Genomic DNA, 23367 nt, shown 5'->3' with positions numbered 1-23367 from the left:
ATCATCCTGAAGCACATCGTTCAATTCTGGTGCTATCAATCAGTTAAGAAGCGCCCAAAGGATTTTTACATGCCGGGACTGTAAGGTCCCGGCAGTCGCGATTGACTGACTAATTCGCAGTAACATGCACTTCGTTCACAATCATACAATGGCTAAATGAAAATCACACGAAATGTTTATATAGTTTCTTCGAAATAACACTTAGAAATTTTGTTGACAATATTTATCAGGATTATTTCGGTTTTAAGAGATTGACAAAAATAAATCTACATTTTTTATAAATTTCTATAACATCTTCTGATTCATAGTAAATTTATACAAGATATTATAATGATCGGAATAGAAATGCTGGTATAAACAGTCTTTCCGAATCAGAAGATTTTATGATATATTTATCTACGATGATAGTTATTTTTCTTTATAACAATAATTTTACAAGTTAAAAAACATTTTTTGTTAAATTGTATTTTTATCACTCGCGACCCCATAATTTTGCTACGCGACCCCAAATGGGGTCGCGATCCATAGTTTAAGAAGCCCTGAGCTATAGCAATAGCTACAACCATGAGACTGCAAATATTGTTACATCTTTAATTCGGTCTAGTCTGGAGTAGCTAAGTGGGGTAGATGTACAGTCTTAAACCCTGTGTGATTGCGGCGGAGGGAGTGCAAATAGTCTTTGAACACGTCTTGAAATTCTTAGCAAAATATTTTGAGCTGCTGGAGGTCTTTCAATTTAACCAGATATTGTCTCTTAGCATTTCGTTGACTTGTCCAAGCCATCTAAGCCATCCTCTCATGAAAAAATTACTGTTTGGGCTCAAACGTCATTTTTTTGTAAAGATTCTTGACATTATGTCTTATTTCTAGAGTTGTCAACATATTGTTCCTTAGTGAATCTTCATGTCTTTACCTTATTCTTTCAACAAAGGCCTTTCTTCTGCGCAACATTAATTACGGCCATCGCAGTTGAATTCCCCTTTTTCTTACATCTGAATTTCGGTACTTGTCAATTAAACGGAACACCCCAGAAGTGAAGGTAGGTTAATCCTAGTGAAATATAACGTTCATATAACCTTTTTTATGGTACGATGAGTACCGTACCATCATACTTTTTTGCTACATAAAGTATTTGGACAGCACCTCCAATCTAACCTAATCTAACCAAACTTAACATAAACTATCCTAAACTACCCCCCCCCTTAATTTGCAAATATATAGCCCAAATTATACAAGTCCAATGCATTCTATCACCCGTCACTTGTTGCTATGAAACCAGTTTTCTGAGATCTAACATTAGCGTTTTTCTTGAGTGTGTTTGGTTTAATTAACAAATACCTGAATTTCTTCTAAAACAACGCTGAGCTCTTCATTTCAATTCTTTTTTGAAACAATGTCTTCGGTTTTAACTCTATACATATATTGTATGTTGTTCTTTCTGTGTACCCTTCATTGGACTAAACATTGAGGATCTTCATAAAAAAATTTCATAAAATTGGGCTATACTTTTGCTCAAGGATTTTTTGCTTCTGGTTTGCCAAACCAAGCCGCAAAAGCATGAATTCGTAATTAAATCACAGACATTTTTTATGCTTCTTTTCTATAGTTTAACTAGCATGTCTTTTGGTTCATTTGTTTTAGAGTTACAGAAGTTGAGTTTCATCATTTTTAGGCATGTTATAAATCTTATTTCCTGCCTGTCATGTTTTGTAAATGACTTTATTTAAATTGGAATTAGATTATCAAACAGTGACATTATATTTACCTGGACAATAAATATCTATTTGTTCAATTTAGGAACCCTACCTAGTCGGTATTTTGTACTACCGTGGGGCTGTTAGGTTCCGGCACACGGGTCATCATGTTCTAATCTGTAATCAAAGTGGAAAACATAGTCAGGGAATAGTGATGTTTGCTAAATATTATTGACTAATGGAGGAGATAAGTGTCTTGTTTACATGGACCACGTGAGAACCAAAGCGTTGATTATCTGTATCTGTCTGTATTTATTCATTTATCTTTACATTTCTTCTATTTCTTTATGTCTCCTTCTGTCATTTCGCCCGTCCCCATTTTAGGTCACTAATCATTATTTTAGCATACTGAAAGTAAGGAGCGACGCGGGCTAATAGGAATCGAAGCCTCAAAGAAATAACTTCACAGATGCGTGTTTGTTTTTCCCTGGGGCTACTGTATTGAGTTAGTGATCCTAGAAAAGCAATTGGTGGGGAGGGGCTTATTTAAGTGGAAATTAAAAATTTCAAAACCTATTTTAAGTAGCCAAAAACATTGTGCCGCAGAGAAGAGATGTTTTCACCATTTTGTGGCAAAAAGCCAAGTGGCATAAAACTTGAGAATCCTGCGCTAGTCTAATGATTCAAAACTACTAAAAAAAACTTTATATTGAGCTTCATATGCTCAAAGGGAGTGATGCCGTTCGTTGGTGCATTCTCTCCTAAGGAGTCACGTACTCGATACAAAATAAACCATTTGCCACATAAATTTACATTTTTCTTTCACGATTTATAACTTAGATAAATTTGATTTCTATGTTATCTAAAGACAAAAATGTTTTCTTTGTTGCAAAGATTTCCTTCATAAGCTTGCCGGTAAAAAAAAAGGTAGAGAGGTGGAGGGAGACAATTTTCCAGAAGGAAGGAGGCAAGCGTTACCAAGAACCTGTTTCTATAGACGTTTAAGCGAAAAAGTTTTTTTATCTCTTAGTTTATTTTTTATCTATTAAACAATTCGTGGTAAGAGCTGTGAGTAAGGAGTGACTCTTACTAATTTTGCATAGTGCTCTATGATAAGTTATATTGGCAACAAGTGTATTAAGAAAAATCAATTTTTATGTCGCTTCCAAATCTAAAAAGAATCATTAAGTTTAAAGTTGCCAAACGAAAGTTAAGATATGAACAATTTGCTATTTTTACAAAAAAGGAAGACCCCCCCCCCCTAAAAAGGACTATTGATGAAAATTCCACTATCGAATTTACAATATCAGAAAGTACTATTGTAGATTTATCATCCCCTAACCAAAAAAAAGTTGAAAATTTATATTTTTTTCCGAGAATGAGGTTGTGGATACTTTTTTGTTCCATGATTCCCTTCCTTAGGAGTGATTGAGTCGAGTCAATGGTCATAGAATATAAACAGAACGTTCTATAAAAGCAAAACCGATAATTTTGTCCCCTTTAAGTAGCAGAAAAGACTGTGCCACAGCGAAGTGGTATGTTCAGCCATTCTGTCACGCAAAATAACAGTTTTGACATTGAGGGTGCCATAAATCCACTCAGTAAAAATTTCGGGATGGCCAATCGCTTAAAAACTATCTAAAAACAGCATCCCTTGGGAAGCGCGCCTCCCAGTTTGGAAAACGCTGTCCCAAGGAACGAATTTGCCAGTTCGCAGCACTACAGTCTCTGGAACTGGAAAGTTCAATATGCTGCTTTTAAATAGTTTTAAAGCGATTGGCCATCCCAAAATTTTTACTGAGTGGATTTATGGCACCCTCAATGCCAAAATTGTGGAAAATTGTTTCCAGGCGGAATCGCACGCAAGAAATTTTCCAGGGGGAATTTTCAGCGAGGATGGAATTGTCTGGGAGGGATTTTCCCGTAAGATTTTGCGCGGGAGGAACTCTCCGTGGAGGATTTTTCCGTGAGGAGGAGGGAATTTTCCATGGAGGGGGAGCCATATTTCCCAGATTTGACTAAATGACCAGAAATTAAATTAAAAATAACATCTTTTTAACTTAAAGTAAAGAGTAACATTAAAACTTAAACTGAACAGAAATTATTCTGTATATTAGGGGGTTACCCCCTTCTAAACAGAAGAACGAGATATTTAGAGGGGGCTAACCCCTTCATATAAAGAATAATTTCCGTTCGCCTAAAGTTTTAATGTTACTCCTTTCTTCAATTGACAAAACTTACTTTTATTTATTTAAATACTCATAATAACGACATGAATCTAGCTTAAAGTTATCTTTTAGAGTCTACTTCTCCTCATGGTACTTAAAAGACAAAGCTTTGAAAATGTTCTTAAAGATTGCCAAATTAGTGTGTTCTAAGTTTTTTTTTCCTTTTCTATTTACTAGACTCGTTAATTACGTCTCTTTGTCTTCCCTGCACTCTCATTCCCCTAGCTCAGTAGCCACTCATTGCCACTCGAAATTGTGATATGGGATACCCGATAAGTCATGCTCACCCATCCGCACAATTTTTTAAAAGATATTTGAAACCCCTACAAGTTCCCAGTACTTTTCCAAAGCTTCAAACCTCCGGGGTGCCTGGACAGATGCTTCTGGGCGGATTCAAATATAGGAAAAAGATTTCTAAGGGTCAGTCTTCAGTCGATTGAGATACGGCTTACGTTAATTCTTAAATGATATTAAAGTGATAGATTTGGATTTAAATGTGAGGATGTTTCTGTGGAAGTGTATTGGGTAATTTACGGTGGGGAATTATCTCATGAAAAGGTAAGCAATGAAAGAGAGATCATTTTGTCTCTACTTCATCATTATATGAATCTAATGATCAAAAAAACATCTGTAACGATAAACAATTACGGTACTTGTGTATTATACTGCCAACACTCAAATGCTTCATTGAAGTAGAACCGGTTTTCTTCGTCAGTTTTTTTCAGCTTAGCGTGAGACTAACAAAGACAAGTGACAGAATAGATGGGAAATATATAATTTGGGCTATATATTTGTACATTAGGTGGGTGGAGGCTGGTTGACGTATTTTAACAGTGTGAAGTTAAGAAACAATTCTTACTTCATGATATGCAGAATAACTGTACCTAACACATTTTGCATGCAGACCCGCTATGCTTTACCCCCACCCCCTAATGGGCAAATACTTGGCCCAAATCTGTTTCTAAAGTATAATATTTTTATCACATTTTGTGATATTTCATTAGGATTGAGAGTCAGAGAAACGGGTTTTACTTAGATGCAGCACTTGAATGTTGGCGGTAAGTACCATAATTGCTTCCTTAGCTTAGTTTTGTCATGTGTCCAGCCAAATAAGGTAAAAATCTATCGTAAATGTGTTATATAATCTAACCCTGTCCCCTTCCTCTTTACTCAAAATCAATTCCTGGGTGTACTCCAGGTGACGATAAGGCTACCGGCTTACCATTGGTTACCGCGTGCAAGCTTTTAGAAAAACAGTTTGAAAATGACAGTGTTTTCGACTCCATCGATGGAACGAAAAAATGTACCGCTCACAAATAATAAAAACGAGGTATCATAGAATATATTATGCATTTTTGTATGCCAAGAGATAGCTTCCCCAAAAATGGGGAACCGCAAGAGGAAGTGTCGTTTTTCGACAATATATAAGGAATTTGTAGTGATGGGTCCCAGAGAAGAATCTCCCTTCCCTCATTTGAACTGATCCCTCCAAAATTAAATTGTCGTACACGACCGCTGTAATTGTAAAGTAGCCAATACAAGAAATTATTTTTGCCACTTAACATTTCACTATAAATGATGATGAATAGATAACGGTATGATGAGCATAAGACAATCAAATGAAGATATTTTAATTTCTTAGTTCTTCCCTGCTCGTGGTAAAAACAGCTTAGAAAGGTTTCGGACTCTTTGACCGAATTACTGATACGTAGGATACGGATTTTCATTAGTTTTTGAGAAAGATAAACTTAAATAGTCAGAATTTAGGCTATTAAAAATAAACTTGGTATTGCCCCCCCCCCAAAAAAAAACTAACAAAACTTCCCTGTGCAAAATTTAAGAAGTTAATGAGGAATTATCTTAAGACATTGATTAAAATACAACCTAACCTATGTAAATGTTTCAACTATATGAATAATTAACTTCAAAAAAATTCCACAAAACAATTTTTTTAAAAAATGCAAAGAGCTCCTCTAAGCCAAGAATGAGCAAAAATAAAGTCAAATAATCTTCCATGCGTAAAACTACCACAAGTCCTCATCAATAAATAAATGAAACTAAAAACGAACAGAGATTAAAATATATAGCCAAACTCAAAACGAGCATAAATTAACATGAATAGGGAGGATAACCCCCATGCATTCTCAAGACCAGACCACAATTTGGGCTTTACCAAAAACAAAATATGTTTGAAATGTTTTCACCTTTCTTAATTTCATGAATGAAAAATTATCAAAAGCTTAAGGAAGAAATACCAGTATATGTCAATTAAACTGACAATCCGTGGTTAATTATTTCTTTTTGTTTTTGTTTTTTTTCAGTGAAGTGCAAATTGTGTTCTGGTCTTGAAAGGGCATGAGGGTTATAAGCCCTACTCATGTTATTTTTTGCTCGTTTTGAGTTTGACTTGGCCTTTATTATAATTTCTGTTTGTTTTGAGTTTCGTTTATTTATTGATAGGAATGTTTTATTTATCAAAGTAAAAAAAGTGAAAACATTTCAAACGTATTCTGTTTTCAGCAAAGCGCAAATTGTGTTCTGGTCTCGGAAAGGCACGGGGATTATCAGCCTTACTCATGTTAATTTTTGCTCGTTTTTGAGTTTGACTTGGTTATTTATTGTAATTAAATAAAAAAACAAGTTTTTTTTAACTGAAAGTAAGGAGCGGCATTAAAACTTAAAACGAACAGAAATTACTCCGTCTATGAAAGGGGCTATTCCCTCCTCAACGCTCTGCTCTTTGCGCTAAAGTTTGACTCTTTCTCTCAAATTCACTTTTTAAAACAGTGAAAAACTCTAGCGTAAAGAGCGGGGCGTTGAGGAGGGAACCGCCCCTTTCATATACGGAGTAATTTCTGTTCGTTTTAAGTTTTAATGTTGCTCCATAGTTTCAGTTAAAAAACGTGTTTTTTTTATTTAATTTCTGAACGTTTTTGAATTAATGCATGTTTTGATTTTGGCCCTCCGCACCTGAATACTTAGAACGAAATATGCATTTTTTTTTGGCTAAATGGCTTTTTCTGAGTTTTGATCGGACGATTTTGAGAAAAAAGGTGTGGGGGAGGAGGCTTAGTTGCCCTTCAATCTTTTGGTTACTTAAAAAGGCAACTAGAACTTTTAATTTCTTACGAACGTTTTTATTAATAAAAAATATACGTAACTTCCGAATTAACTTTCGTTACAAACTTCTATATTCGTATATTTTATTACGTATACGAGGGGGTTTGCCCCTCTTTAATACCTTGCTCTTTACACTAATGCTTAAATTTTGTCCTAATTCTTTAAGAATGACCCCTGAATCACAAAGGCCGTAGAACAAATAGTTGTAATTACTGAAAATACTTTAGCGTAAAGAGCAGGTATTTAGGAGGAGATAAACCCCTCATATGTGTAATAATTGCCGTTCGTTTTGTTTTAATGCTGCTCCTTACTTTCAGTTAAAAAAAACTTTTTCATATTTATCTTTTCATTGTTTTTTTGTTTTGTTTTAAATAATATTAGAAAATCCTGCGCCCCCTTAATGGATATTCTCTTCTCCCATGACAAGTTCCTCCATGGAAAGATCCTCCAATGTAACCCCCTCCCCTCAACCCCCTCCCTATCCAAGAAAAAATTCCCCTGATAACGTCTGTTTACTTCCCAATAACCATTACTATATGTAAACACTGGTCAAAGTTTGTAAATTATAGCCCCTCCCCCGGGGACTGTGAGGGGGCAAGTCGTCCTCAAAGACATGCTTTTTAGGTTTTTCGACTATGCTGAGCAAAATGGCTATCTCAGAATTTTGATCCGTTGACTTGTGGAAAAAATGAGCGTGGGAGGGGGTCTAGGTGCCCTCCAATATTTTTGGTTACTTAAAAAGGGCACTAGAACTTTTAATTTCCGTTAGAATGATCCCTATCGCAACATTCTAGGACCACTGGGTCGATACGATCACCCCTGGGAAAAAACAAAACAAAAGAAAACAAAGAAACAAATAAACACGCACACGTGATCGGTCGTCTGGCAAAAAATACGAAAATTCCACATTTTTGTATATAGGAGCTTAAAAATTCTTCAGAAGGGTTCTCTGATACGCTGAATGCGATGGCGAGATTTTCGTTAAGGTTTTATGATATTTAGAGGGTGTTTCCCCCTATTTTCCAAAATAAGGCAAATTTTCTCAGGCTCGTAAGTTTTGATAAGTAAGGCTAAATTTGATGAAACTTATATATTTTTAGTCAACATAAAAATCCAATTCTTTTGATGGATCTATTAGCATCAAAATCCCATTTTTAAAAGTTTCGTTTACGATTGAGCGGATCGCTCCTTACTACAGTTCCATACCACGAACTGTTTGATTTCTGTTCGTTTTGAGTTTTACGCTTGGTTAGTTTTACGCTTGGAGGATTATTTGACTTTTTTTGTTCATTCTTGGCTTAATGGAGCTCTTTACTTTTCGCTGAAAAACTTGTTTTGTGGAAAAGCATTTTAAAATTAAGTTCTGTTCGTTTTTATTGACATAGTCTTTTTAATGGAAAAAATAATATCGTATATCTTTTCAGTTTTTCAAACAGTTCGGGTATCGAACTGTAGTAAGGAGAGACCCGGCTCAATAGAAACTAAAACTCTAAAAAATGGAATTTTGATACCAATAGCTTCATCAAAAGAATTGCATTTTAATGCTGATTTGAAATATATAAGTTTCATCAAGTTTAGTCTTACGCAACAAAAGTTACGAGCCTGAGAAAATTTGCGTTATTTTAGAAAATAGGGGGAAACACCCCCTAAAAGTCATAGAATCTTAACGAAAATTACGCCATCAGATTCAGCGTATCAGAGAACCCTCCTATAGAAGTTCAAGCTCCCATCTACAAAAATGTGGAATTTTTTTTTTTGCCAGAAGGCAGATCACGGATGCATGTTTATTTGTTTGTTTGTTTTTTTGTTTTTTTTTCCCAGGGGTGATCGTATCGACCCAGTTGCCCTAGAATTTTGCGAGAGGGCTCATTCTAACGGAAATGAAAAGTTCTAGTGCTCTTTTTAAGTGACCAAAAAAATTAAAGGGCACCTAGGCCCCCTCCCACGCTAATTATTTTCCTAAAGTCAACGGATCAAAATTCAGAGATAGCCATTTTATTCAGCGTAGTCGAAAAACCATATAATTATGTCTTTGGAGACGACTTACTCCTCCATAGTCCCCGTGGGAGGGGCTACAAGTTACAAACTTTGACCAGTGCTTACATATAGTAATGGTTATTGGGAAGTGTACAGGCGTTTTCAGGAGGATTTTTTGGTTGGGGGAGGGATTGAGAAGAGGGGGATATACTGGGGGAACTTTCCATCGAGGAATCTGTCATGGGGGAAGAAAATTTCCATGAAGGGAGCGCAGGATTTACTAGCATTATTAAAAAAAAAACAATGAAAAAATAAATATGAAAAAGTTTTTTTTCAGCTGGAAGTAAGGAGCAGCATTAAAACTTAAAACGAACAGAAATTGTTACCCATATGAGGGTCTCACCTCCTCCTAATACCTCGCTCTTTACGCTAAAGTATTTTTAGTAATGTCAACTATTTATTCTACGGCTTTTGTGATTCAGGGGTCATTCTTAATGAATTGGGACAAAATTTAAGATTTAGTGTAAAGAAAGAGGTACTGACGAGGGGGCGAACCCTCTTATATTTGTAATAAAAACATGAGAATAAAAAATTCTTTACGTAAGCTAATTTATAAGTTACGTATATCTTTTACTAATAAAAAGATTCGTAAAAAATTAAAAGTTCTAGTTGGCTTTTTAATTAACCAAAAAATTGGAGGGCAACTAGGCTTCCTCTCCCGCTCTTTTTTTCTCAAAATCATTCGATCAAAATTATGAGAAAGCCATTTAGCCAAAAATAAAATAAATATGCAAATTTCTTTTTAATTATTCCTCTGCGGAGAGCCAAAATCAAAACATGCATTGATTCAAAAACGTTCAGAAATTAAATAAAAAAAAAAAAATTCAACTGAATGTAAGGAGCGACATTAAAACTTAAAAAGAACAGAAATTACTTCGTATATGAAAGGGGCTGCTTCCTCATCAACGCCCCGCTCTTTACGCTAAAGTTTTTTACTGTTTTAAAAAGAAGAGTTGAGAGAAAAAGTCAAACTTTAGCGTAAAGAGCGGGGCGTTGATGAGGAATCAGCCCGTTTCATATACGAAGTAATTTCTATTCGTTTTAAGTTTTAATGTCGCTCCTTACTTTCAGTTGAAAAAACTTGTTTTTTTTTTATTTAATTTCCATAAAAATCCATAGTATTGGTTGCTCTTTGTTGGAGAAACTTTCTCAACAATTCTTTATCCTCGCTAAACAGTAATTTTTAGTTTAATGCTATAGCTTCTGAAGTTGACCCGAAAAATAAAACTTAATATCATTCCCCAAAGACTATCTATGCTCTTTGACAACCTGGATATACTAACACTCTTTTTACTTTTAAATTGTAAGAGCAGAAGTAGTAATAGTAGTATCCCCAAAAGTTTCTACTTAGCTCTCCCAGTCGTTCTCAATATATTGCTAAGGTGTCTTATTAACAACCATAAACACAATGACTTCAATTTATTTTAAAGCAACATTTAGTTTTAAAGCATAATGGGCAAGTTGCATATTTGTTGGGGGTTGATATGCCTAATATCCCTAAAAACATAGTTTCTGGACCGTTCTACTATGCTGAATAAAGTGGCTGTCTCAAAATTTTGACTGGATGCGTTTGGAAAATGAATGGGCTAGAAGGAAGGCCTGCTTGCCCTCCAATCTCTTGTTAATCTTAAGAAGGACACCAGACACTTGCGTTGTAATTGGAGTGGAAGGGGGAAGACTTCCCCTTTCATATATTGAGTAAAGACATTTAAAAAAAGTAATAACAAAGAGAAAACATTTTAAATGTATTTTTTTTTAGCTCTACGCTAAAGTTTGACTCTTTCTCTTAACTCTACTTTTTAAAACAATAATTTCTGTTCGTTTTAAGTTTTAATGTCGCTCCTTACTTTCAGTTAAAAAAAATTTTATTTAATTTCTGAACGTTTTTGAATTAATGCATGTTTGTGTTTTGGCTCTCCGCACATAAATAATTAAAACGAAATTTGCATATTAATTTTTCTGGCTAAATGGCTTTCTCATAGTTTTAGCCGGAAGATTTTGGGAAAAAAGGATCGGGGGAGGAGGCCTAGTTACCCTCCAATTTTTTGATTACTTAAAAAGGCAACAAGAACTTTAAATTTTTTACGAACGTTTTCATTAGTAAAACATCTACGTAACTTACGAATTAACTTACGTAACGGACTTCTATATGCGTATGTTTTTATTACGTATATAAGGGGGTTCACCCCCTCGTCAATACCTCGCTCTTTACACTAAAGCTTAAATTTTGTCCCAATTCTTTAAGAATGACCCTCGAATCACAAAGGCCGTAGAATAAATAGTTGAAATTACTAAAAATACTTTAGCGTAGGTATTAGGAGGAGGTGAACCACTCATATGCGTAAAAATTTCTGTTCATTTTATGTCTTAATACTGCTCCTTACTTTTAGTTGAAAAAACTTTTCAAATTTATTTTTTCATTGTGTTTTTTTTTTTAAATAATGCTAGAAAATCCTGCAGCCTCTTCGTTGAAATTCTCTTCTCCCATGAAAAAGTCCTCCCTGGAAAGATCCTCCCACATAACCCCCCCTCAACTTCCCCCCCTGGCCAAACCAAAAAAAATCCCCCTGAAAACGTCTGTACACTTCCCAATAACCATTACTATATGTAAACACTGGCCAAAGTTTGTAACTTGTTGCCCCTCCCACGGGGACTGTGGAGGAGTAGGTCGTCTCCAAAGAGATAATTATATAGTTTTTCGACTACGCTGAATAAAATGGCTATCTCTGAATTTTGATCCGTTGACTTCGGGGAAAAAAGAGCGTGGGAGGGGGCCTAGAGGCCCTCCAATTTTTTAGGTCACTTAAAAAGGACACTAGAACTTTCAATTCCCGTTAGAATGAGCCCTCTTGCAACATTCCAGGACCACTGGGTCGATACGATCACCCCTGGGAAAAAGAAAACATAAAAAAAATAAACAGATAAACACGCACCCGTTATCGGTCTTCTGGCAAAAAATACGAACATCCACATTTTTGTAGATAGGAGCTTGAAATTTTTACAATGGGGCTCTCTGATACGCTGAATGCGATGATATGATTTTCGTTAACATTCTACGACTTTTAGGGGGTATTTTCTTCTATTTTCTAAAATAAGGCAAACTTTCTCAGGCTCGTAACTTTTGATGGGTAAGGCTAAACTTGATGAGACTTATATATTTAAAATCAACATTAAAATTTGATTGTTTTGATGTAATCATTGATATCAAAATTCGGTTACTATTGAGCCGGGGCGCTCCTTACTACAGTTCGTTACCATGAACTGTTTGAAATAGGTTCTTCTCATACATATTAATTTTTGAATAAATTTAAAAACAGTTTTTCAAAGAAAAGTAAAAAGCCCTATCAAAACCTAAGACGACTAGAAATACAGTCATATAATAATTCAAGTTTAAAATAAACACGGATTACTATCAATGAATAAACGAAACCTGTTAATATATAATAGCACCGGCTTTTGCCAAACTCCAACCTTTTCACGAGAACCATCATGGTCCACCAGGCCACATCGATTGCCATCGCGCCATATCGTGCTTTACAGATACGTGCCACGTACTACAATATCATGCCCCTTTTCGTCACTCCTCCACACTTTCTGCCCTGCGTTGATGCATTCCGTCACACCGCTGTGCACCACCTGGTATATAATATATCAGAAAGTTGGCTAACCTCGCTCTTTACATCCCATTCATTAGCGTGAACGGATGAATAATATTGTAAAAATAAGCTTTAATTTTCTGCTTCAATAAGTCCGAGACTGATAATGATGGAAAACAAATATTTTACTTTTAAACTACTGTATACAAAAGGAAAATATCACATTAGTTCATATTTTGAAAAAAGACGGTGTCATTTTTCTAGTTTTTGTTGACGTTTCAATTTCCTGTTGCCGCCGGTTTGCCATGCTTGGCATCATGTCTTAATTTTTTTTTCCAAGAACATAGAAAAATTTGCCGGCTTCCTTTTTGTCAGTCAAAGCTATTTTAAACGGTGACTACAAGCAAAGTAACCTAAACCTTAAAAGATTTACGAGCTTTCCAGAACACAAATTAAAGATTGATTAGAAAAATTTAATGCTTGGGTGTTTTCAAAATATTTCACGTAAACTTATGTTACATTTCATATATTTTCCATTATATTTTTATGTAAATTGGTTCCATTTTCAGTCAATTCTGTCTTTTCTTGCCTTTATTGAGTTTTGTTATATTGTATTTTTTTGCCAATAATCTAGATTACGGTTGTGAAATTCCACCAAAAAATTCTACTGTATTAGCAAAAGATTGTTTTAATATTTACTTTGACGGGCTATCCAGATTTTACTAGATTGTACTAAATTGTTTTTTAACTTCCCAAAATAGTTCTTAATTGTGTTATAAACTAAATTGTTGGGTAAGCTCCCGTAAAGTTTATATATAGGCACTGAGAATTCATGGAATTAATACTTTCCGATTTCCACAATTTACGAGTACAAACTCACGGGCTGCTCAAGCCCTGGATCAGTATTGCCACTTCTGATCAGAATCACCACTCTCATTCAGCCTTGAAAGCCTCCAGAGAGGTGGACAGTTATATCTGCTTGAAGGATATGGACTGAGTTTCTGAATTCACCAAATAAAAATCAATGATTCTTGCTTTGCTCTGGAATTTGGTATTAACGTGTTCCAATCATCTATTTTTTAGTGTTAATCTAGATTCATCTAGTTTATTAAATTTGCATTAAGATCCTCTTTGCTCCTTGGAACCATCACCGTTCCTTGCATAACTTATCCTTCTTTGTCACAATTGATTAAAATTAATATTTCCAAAGCAGATGTTTTTCAAAGTAAAGTAAAGAGCCATATTAAACTTATGGAACAGAAATTAAATGTACAATCACAGTTAACAAACATGCCACAGGTACTAACATAAATAAATAAGTAGATCTTGAAACAAGCAAAACTTAAATTGAATATACAATCTTAAACTAAACTATGCAATCTTAATGTCAAACTTAAAACGACTAAAATCACTAGAAACAAGAGTTTGGCTACCACCCCTTTCCCTAACTGTAAAAGTCTAAAACCAACTGCAGCATTTGCGTTTTATTGAAAGCTATATGCGTCTTCCACAATCCTTGGCAATAACTAATCAAAACAAACTGAATATTTGGTAACGATATTAATTGCTGAGAGCTCAGCAGTTCATGATTTTATTTCACTGTAATTTTTTTGTATTTTCAATATTGTTAGCACAAAATCAAATATTTCTAATATAATTCAATTTCAGCAAAGCACAAATTATGCAGTAAAAAAAAAAAAAAAAAAAAAAAAAAAAAAAAAAAAAAAAAAAAAAAAAAAAAAAAAAAAAGTAGTCAACCTCTTGTTTGTTGTTTGTAGGAAAGGGAAGTAGTTAAACTCTTTTTTGTAGTGATTTTTTGTCCATTTTAAGCTTAATTTGTGCTACTTGTTCTACTTTTTTCTTAAAATTTATTTATTGTATCTGTTGTTTCGTTTTGGGTCTCATTTGTTTTTTAATAGTAATTAAATAAAAAAAACTAGTTTTTTTTAACGGAAAGTAAGGAGCGACATTGAAACTTAAAACGAACAGAAATTACTCCGTATATGAAATGAGTTATCCCATCCGCAATCCCACGCTCTTTGCACTAAAGTTTTCAATTGTTTTAAAAAGTAGGATTGTGGCAAAGAGTCAAACTTTAGAGTAAAGAGCGAGGGATTGCGGAGGGGACAACTCATTTCATATACGGAGTAATTTCTGTTCGTTTTAAGTTTCAATGTCGCTCCTTACTTTCAGTTAAAAAAAACTAGTTTTTTTTATTTAATTTCTGAACGTTTTTGAATTGAGGCATGTTTGATTTTGGCTCTCCGCACATAAATTATTCAAATGAAATTTACATACTAATTCTTTTTTTGGCTAAATGGCTTTCTCTTAGTTTTGATCAGACGATTTTGAGGAATAAGGGGTGGGGAAGGAGGCCTAATTGCCCTCCAATTTTTCGGTTACTTAAAAAGGCAACTAGAACTTTTAATTTTTAACGAATGTTTTTGTTAGTAAAAAATATACGTAACTTAAGAATTAACTTACGAAACAAACTTTTATATTCTTATATTTTATTATTTATATGAGGGGGTTTGTCCCCTCGTTAATACCTCGCTCTTTACACTAAATCTTAAGTTTTGTCCCAATTCTTTAAGAATGACCCCTGAATCAGAATGGCCTTAGAATAAATAGTTGAAGTTACTAAAAAATACTTTAGCATAAACAGCGAGGTATTTACCTCCTCCTAAATACCTCGCTCTTTATGCTAAACTATTTTTAGAACCCCTCATATGCGTAATAATCTCTGTTCGTTTTAAGTTGTAATGTTACTCCTTACTTTCAATTGAAAAAACTTTTTCATGTTTATATTTTCATTGTTTTTTATAGTAATGCTAGAAAATCCTGCGCCCTTTTCATCGAATTTCTCTTCCCCCATGACATATTTCTCCAGGGAAAGATCCTCCAACATATCCCCCTCCCCTCAACCCATCCCCCAAACTAGAAAATCACCCTGAAAACGTCTGTACACTTCCCAATAACCATTATTGTATGTAAACAATGGTCAAAGTTTGTAGCTTGCAGCCCCTCCCCCAGGGACTTTGGGGGAGTAAGTTATCCCCAAAGACATAGTTTTATGGTTTTCGACTATGCGGAACAAAATGGCTATCTCAAAATTTTGATCCGTTGACTTTGGGAAAAATGAGCGTGGGAGGGGGCCTAGGTGCCCTCTAATTTTTTTGGTCACTTAAAAAGTGCACTAGAACTTTTCATTTCAGTTAGAATGAACCCTCTTGCGATATTCTAGGACCACTTGGTCGATACGATGACCCTTGGTGAAAAAAAAACAAAAACAAATAAACACGCACCCGTGATCTGTCTTCTGGCAAAAAATACGAAATTCCACATTTTTGCAGATAGGAGCTTGAAATTTTTTCTATAAAGTTCTCTGATACGCTGAATGCGATGGTGTGATTTTCGTAAAGATTCTATGATTTATAGGGGTTGTTTCCCCTATTTTCCAAAATAAGTCAAATTTTCTCGTAACTCTTGATAACAAAAATTCTTGATAACTCTTGACTAAATTTGATGAAACTTATATATTTAAAATCAGCATAAAAATCCGATTCTTTTGATGTATCTATTAGCATCAAAATCCGTTTTTTAGAGTTTTGTTTACTATTGAGCCGGTTCGCTCCTTACTACAGTTCGTTAGCCACGATCTGTTTGATTTCTGGTCGTTTTGACTTTGAATTATTCTGGGAATTTATTTAGGCTGGTCTTAAGTTTAGAAGAACTTTTTACTTTTCTTTCAAAACTACCTTTTCGAAAAGTATTTTTAAATTAACATCTATTCGTTTTTTTCACCAAAGCTCAAGTTTTTCAACGTTCCGCATGTCAACATCAATTTTTTTTCAACATTAAAGTTTCACCAAAGCGTCGAAACATCAAAGTTATATTTTGTTTCTGCAACATTAAAGTTTCAAAGTCCAACATCCCTCTTAACATTCTTTGAACGTAGTAACAAATAAATATAGTAGCAGGTGCAAGCAGTCGCAGTCACAGTTGCAAGTTATCACAGTTTTGAAATAGTCCCAGTTCCAGTAACAATCAGTCTCACTGGCAACCGCAATAGTAGCAGTAGTAGTAGTGGTCCTGGAAGTTTCAAATTAAGACCCTTATATATTCTTATGATATTGGAGATAGGCCTTTTTGATAACTTGGATACATTCTCTTTTTTTTCTAATTCTAAATCCTGCATATAAAAGTTAACAAACGGCAACATTTTCATTTCTTGCCTAGGGGCTGTGGGGCATGGTATGCCCAGAGGTTTAGCCATTAGAAGTCGTGAATATTTCGAATTAAATGGCTTTTCAAGATCTCTGCATCAGTTTTGAGCAGAAGATCTAAAAGGACAAGAGGGAAAAGGGACGGCTGCCCTTTGTTCTTTTTTTAACATACCTCCCAATATGCCTTTAAAGTTTCAAACTAAACACGCTTAGCAGTTCCTAAGATATTCCTATTATGCCCTTTTGAAAACACTCCTCCATATAGTGTACTTCCATAAAAACCTGGAATGTTAACAATAGGCAACTTGCATAACTTGCAACCCTTACCCTGGGCGCTGTGGTGGGTTTTGTCAACCTCTCAGGCATAGCTATCTGACCTTTGGACTATTTTGAACAAATGGCTATAATATTGATGGGACACATCAAGGAAAAGGAGGGTGAGGAGAAGGAGGGTTATTTGCCCTCCGATCACTTTTGACTCTTAAAAAGAGTACTAGAAATTCCAATTTCTAATAGAATGAACATCCCTCCCCCCGAAGTTAATAAGACCACCCCTTCCTTATTAAGTGCATCTGGGGAAAAATATAGTAAATAATAATAATAAAAGATTGAAAATTTATGGTTTTTACAATAGGCAAGGCTGTAGCTCCGTCTTTGATATCCAAATATTCTGTCGTATCTTTAATCAAGCACATTCAAATCTTTGATTTCACCGTTAAAAGGCTCAAGAGCGAATTTTTTTGTAACTATTGCGCTCAATGACTGCCGAATCAGTTGGCCGGTAGCTTCTGAGGTACGGCGTCAAGTCTCCTGTCCTTGAGTAATTCAACTTACTGCTAATCTTGATGTTAATGAGCCACTATATACTTCAGGTGAGCTGACTCGGCTCCTGAACGAAGTACAGCCATACCAGAAATGGTCCTGGGGTATAGAAGGTGCACATGGAAAAAGCTCATAAGAAAGCAATTTCTTCGGATTGTGAAGTCGTGTATCCCCAGCAAAGCCATTAACTATCCAGTGGTGGCAAATGAAGAGTGTGGGAGGATGTTTGTCCCTCACCTCCTCAAGATTTTTGCCACCCTCTAGATTCCGAAAAATATTTTTTCCTTTGTATTTCATTGGATTCATTGAAGTAATTGAAAACAACAGCAAAATTTTCCCTCTCTCGAAAATTTTGAAAAATTTACTCCCTCCCCTACATTTTCGTGAATTGACACCGCTATATCCTTTATTGTACCAATATTCTTTGCAATCCAGTATCATCACCAATATCCTTTTGGCAGTTTGAAGTTAGCATTCGAAAGACTGTATAAGGCACTAAAAGTCTGGGTTTCCTCTTTCTCCCTCTTCTACTCATTAGTCGTGACCTTTATTTTGCAAAAAGCAGCTTTATCCCTGCACAATTAGCGTTCAAATCACTCCGTTTCCAATAGCTCGTGTATCGAGAAGACCGCCAGCAATCTCGTCACCGCATCAAAAGGGGTTGAGTCTAGATTCCAGAATTAGACTTTGCTTTAAGCAGCAGAATGAATGAAGTGTGATCTTCGTGGTGAGTGGTGTCAAAAACACTTTTAGGTGTAACATGTACCATCTCAAAGAATACAATTAAGACTGAGGAACAAAATCCCTGACATTTCCTCCTCCGTCTTTGAACCCAGATTAATGAAGACCGCCAGCAATCTCGTCACCGCATCAAAAGGGGTTGAGTCTAGATTCCAGAATTAGACTTTGCTTTATCAACAGCTATGAGCAGCAGAATGAATGAAGTGTGATCTTCGTGGTGAGTGGTGTCAAAAACACTTTTAGGTGTAACATGCACCATCTCAAAGAATACAATTAAGACTGAGGAACAAAATCCCTGACATTTCCTCCTCCGTCTTTGAACCCAGATTAATGAAGACCGCCAGCAATCTCGTCACCGCATCAAAAGGGGTTGAGTCTAGATTCCAGAATTAGACTTTGCTTTATCAACAGCTATGAGCAGCAGAATGAATGAAGTGTGATCTTCGTGGTGAGTGGTGTCAAAAACACTTTTAGGTGTAACATGTACCATTTCAAAGAATACAATTAAGACTGAGGAACAAAATCCCTGACATTTCCTCCTCCGTCTTTGAACCCAGATTAATGAAGACCGCCAGCAATCTCGTCACCGCATCAAAAGGGGTTGAGTCTAGATTCCAGAATTAGACTTTGCTTTATCAACAGCTATGAGCAGCAGAATGAATGAAGTGTGATCTTCGTGGTGAGTGGTGTCAAAAACACTTTTAGGTGTAACATGTACCATTTCAAAGAATACAATTAAGACTGAGGAACAAAATCCCTGACATTTCCTCCTCCGTCTTTGAACCCAGATTAATGATGGATTACATTGGCACTGTGCCTCTTTGTATTGGACAATCCATTAAAGAATGCCTAACCGCTTGGGATAACCTGGGGCTAAGGAAGAATTTGGCTTACTCGGACAATGCGAATATCTCAGTCACCAAATATCTCACTATATAAAACTGGCACAAAATTAGTATCATTTCTTTGTGCTGCTTCCAGAGTTTATGGGCGTTTGAGGATGCAGAGGAATTCTCAAACATTTTTCAATAATAGTCAGTAAGGTTTACTCAAGACGAAATAGTTCTCATCAACGGGATTATTTTTCAAGTACTGCAAAAAGTCTCCAATTTGTCTAAAATTAGAAACGCAAAATAAATTATCTGATCCAGCGTACAAATCTGTGAAAGCTCCCCAGTACAGAACAAACATGGCCTTGAGGACTAACGTTTAAACAGATTGCTTCTGAATCGGTTCAAGAGATTGTTAACATTTACAGCCAAATTAAACAAATGATACCAGATAAATATTTTCTTTACAGACAGTAAGTGTATCTCTTTCATCAAGCTCCACTCAAGAAGCACCAGCACGGCCCTTCCTACGTTTTATTGCTTTATCGGAGTTTTTCTATTCAGTCAAGCCGCGGAAAGCTAATAAGGAGGGTGCATTTGTGTTGGATAGATCCCTATGCTTAACTGAGCTTGTAACTGAGCTATTCACCATCCTCACTAATAGTTCAAAACTAAGATGGCTTAGAGAGTTTCTAGAACGATACATTCAGTACAGGATATATTAATACCTTGTGTAGGCAAAAATTCTAAAATAGATAAAGATTATTCCAAAAACAGAACAATTTGTGTTAGCTTTTGTGTCGATTTTAGAGGCTACAATTTAAGCTCAAAGGACAAATCCTCAAAGTAAATCAAGCGTAGAGCTTCGTCAGGATAATCAAATTGATGAGGGCCTAAAAAGTTTTTTGAATCTATGAAATAATATAGAAACAACTTATAAATTGAAACACTATCATCGACTTCCTCAATGCGGAAGAGGAGGCTTATGGGTCTGCAATCTCCTATACTCGCATTTTTTTAAATCAATCTCATTATTATTTTGATCATTTATAATAATATTTATATTATCATAGGTAGTATTATTATTTCACATAAGTTACGTGCTAAACACATGTAAAACAGTAAACTTAGAATAATAATGTAGCTTATTCTACTTAGTTCGGAAATATATTTGCGGTTGGAAAGAAAAATAAAAAAAAAACATAGCCAAGTTAATTAAGAAAATGTTACAAGTCATGCGATAGCCTGTTTTACTTTGTTGTTAATGTATTTAATCAGTCCTGTTCAAATCCCAGACCTTATTAATTATCTAAGTTGAAAACTTTCCTTCCCAGTCTATTAACTGTAATTTTCTTTGTTTTGTCTTTCTGGGACTGCTTTGGCTTCGTTGCTACTTCGTACACAATTTGTGAATTGTGTTTGTGCGTGTTTGTTTAGTCGCATTCACTCACTTTGTACCTTTATGTTTGTTTATGTGTCTGGTATTTTTCCTTATGAGCTTATGTGTAGAACTTGGAAACCATTTTAAAATGTATAAAAAGAAAACATAATTGCTTGGATCAGCCTAATTGCTTGAGAAGAGGATTTGAAATCTAGTGCGAGTTAAACTCATGCTTCTAATGGAAAATCTAATATGTAAAACTATTTAAAAATGTTTTTATTCAGAATGTTTACAAACGTAGAAATTGCTTCTAAAGTTTTATTCTGGCATGGCAGAAAATTAAATTTATCTAACAAAACAAGTTTATGAGTAAGGGTCTTGGCTCTCTTAGAGCTTGATGCCAATGTTGAACAAAGCACCTCCGATGGGAAAGACTACATTCTGCCTGGCAGATACGTACAAATTCCACATATAGTTTGTGAACTTATAAAAAAGCCTAGACAGGGCTCAATATATACTATCTATAGGAAATTATGGAGGAATATTTATTTGCAATTCGAGCAGTTGAACTTTTCTTAAACAATATTAGATAACTTCTTCCGGGAAACTTTTTCGCGAGGCCAGAAGAAACATTTTGATAAATTTTTCTAACAGCCAGATTCTTCAAAAAATTGGAGGGCAACTAGGCCTCCTCGCCCAACCCTGTTTTTCAAAATCGTCCGATCAAAACTATGAGAATGCCATTTAGCCGAAAAAAAAATTATTTAAATTTTCGTTTTAAGTCCGTATAGAATAGGAGTTGACCCCTCCTCAACGCCTCGCTCTTTACGCTTTTTATTGTTTTTAATATATATAATTTTTTATTTAATTATAAGTTTTTTATTGTTTTTAAAAGTAGAGCTGTGAGAAAGAGTCAAACTTTAGCGTAAAGAGCGAGGAGTTGAGGAGGGGTCAACCCTTTTTATATATGGAATAATATCTGCTCGTTTTAAGGTTTAATGTCGCTCCTTACTTGCAGTTAAAAAAACTTGTTTTTTTCTTATTTGATCAAACAGTTCGTGGTAACGAACTGTAGTAAGGAGCGACCTGGCTCAATAGTAATCAGAACTCTAAAAAATGGAATTTTGATATCAATAGCTACATCAAAAGAATCGCATTTTAATGCTGATTCTAAATATATAAGTTTCATCAAGTTTAGTCTTACTCATCAAAAGTTACGAGCCTGAGAAAATTTGCCTTATTTTAGAAAATAAGGGGAAACACCCCCTAAAAAGTCATAGAATCTTAACGGAAATCAAATCATCAGATTCAGCTATCAGAGAACCTTACTGTAGAAGTTTCAAGCTCCTATCTAGAAAAATGTGGAATTTTATATTTTTTGCCAGAAGGTATATCACGGATGCGTTTCTATTTATTTGTTTTTTTTTGTTTTTTTCCCAGGGGTGATCGTGTCGACCCAGTGGTCCTAGAATGTTGCGAGAGGGCTTATTCTAACGGAAATGAAACGTTCTAGTGACCTTTTTAAGTGACCAAAAAAATTGGAGGGTACCTAGGCCACCTCTTACGCTAATTATTTTCCCAAAGTCAACGGATCAAAATTCTGTGATAGCCATTTTGTTCAGCGTATTCGAAAAACCTTATAACTATGTCTTTGGGGATGACTTACTCCCCCACAGTCTCGTGAGAGGGGATTACAAACTTTGGCTAGTACTTACACATAGTAATGGTTATTTGGAAGTGTATATACGTTTTCAGGGGGATTTTTTGGTTGTGGGAGGGGTTGAGAAGAGGGGATATGTTGCGGGAACTTTCCATGGAGGAATTTGTCATGGGGGAAGAAAATTTCCATTTTCTTCCAGGATTTCCAGGATTTTTTCACTGTTTTAAAAAGTAGAGGTTTTTCACTGTTTTAAAAAGTAGAGTTGAGAGAAAGAGTCAAACTTTAGCGTGAAGAGCGGGGCGTTGATGAGGAAGCAGCCCCTTTCATAAACGAAGTAATTCTGTTCGTTTTAAGTTTTAATGTCGCTCCTTACTTTTAGTTAAAAAAACTTTTTTTTTATTTAATTACTTGTAAGGTCGTTGTCTGTTGTTCTTTTTCCCCACTCCATCAAATGCTTTTGTTTTCGCGTTTTACTTATTCTTTTTCTATATGTTCTTAGTGTTGCCGGAAAATTCAACGGCTACTACTAGTCTTTACATTCAAATCTTTTATTAGTTTTTTTTTCCTTCCGGAAATGATGCATTCCAAGTAGTAAATCAATTCGATCCTGAGTACATTTTTCCTTCTTTTATAATTAGGATAAGTTGGCATTTTTGTAGAAGTGATGTAGGCGTTATCCCATAGAACTTCAATAACGCTCGCGGCTCTAATAGACTATATCTTTGTACCTTGGAACCTCTTTAAAAATTGTGTGCATATGTTGTCATACTCTAAAATACCAGCGGTATTTTATCAGGAATTTTCTTTAAATCGTTTGCGTAAATATCTAAAGATAATTTTCTTCCTTCACAATTTACGATAGCAATAATTCTTAAAAGAACTCAGGTAAAGCGATGTTAAAAACTTGGATCCAGAGCTCTTTGCCTGACAGATCGGTGACAGAAATACGAAGCTCAAGATATCATTAAAAGAACAAAAACAAAAATAGAAGGACTTCTAAGAGCCGCCGGTGTCATTTTAAAACAAAAATAA

General features: G+C 35.1%; 1 protein-coding gene across 3 annotated transcripts in view; it reads left to right on the top strand.

The window, feature by feature from the left end:
- Positions 1 to 4278: 4278 nt before the first annotated feature.
- Positions 4279 to 23367, top strand: part of LOC136029215 (kinesin-like protein KIF26B) — a 262695-nt gene continuing 243606 nt past the window's right edge. Inside the window, exon 1 of one of the 3 annotated variants that reach the window (XM_065707416.1) lies at positions 4279 to 4480. Coding sequence is in view for 1 of the 3 variants with exons in the window: in XM_065707415.1 (XP_065563487.1) it covers positions 4972 to 4980 (9 nt within the window). In the remaining 2 variants the exon portion in view is untranslated. Of the gene's footprint in view, positions 4481 to 4737; positions 4981 to 23367 lie in introns of those variants that run through there. The other 2 variants (XM_065707417.1, XM_065707415.1) reach the window with 2 other exon arrangements.

The sequence above is a fragment of the Artemia franciscana genome, chromosome 7, assembly GCF_032884065.1.
Source record: "Artemia franciscana chromosome 7, ASM3288406v1, whole genome shotgun sequence".
NCBI lineage: Eukaryota > Metazoa > Arthropoda > Branchiopoda > Anostraca > Artemiidae > Artemia > Artemia franciscana.
The sequence above is the reverse complement of the archived record's forward strand: the minus strand, read 5'-3'. Positions and strand labels throughout refer to the sequence as shown.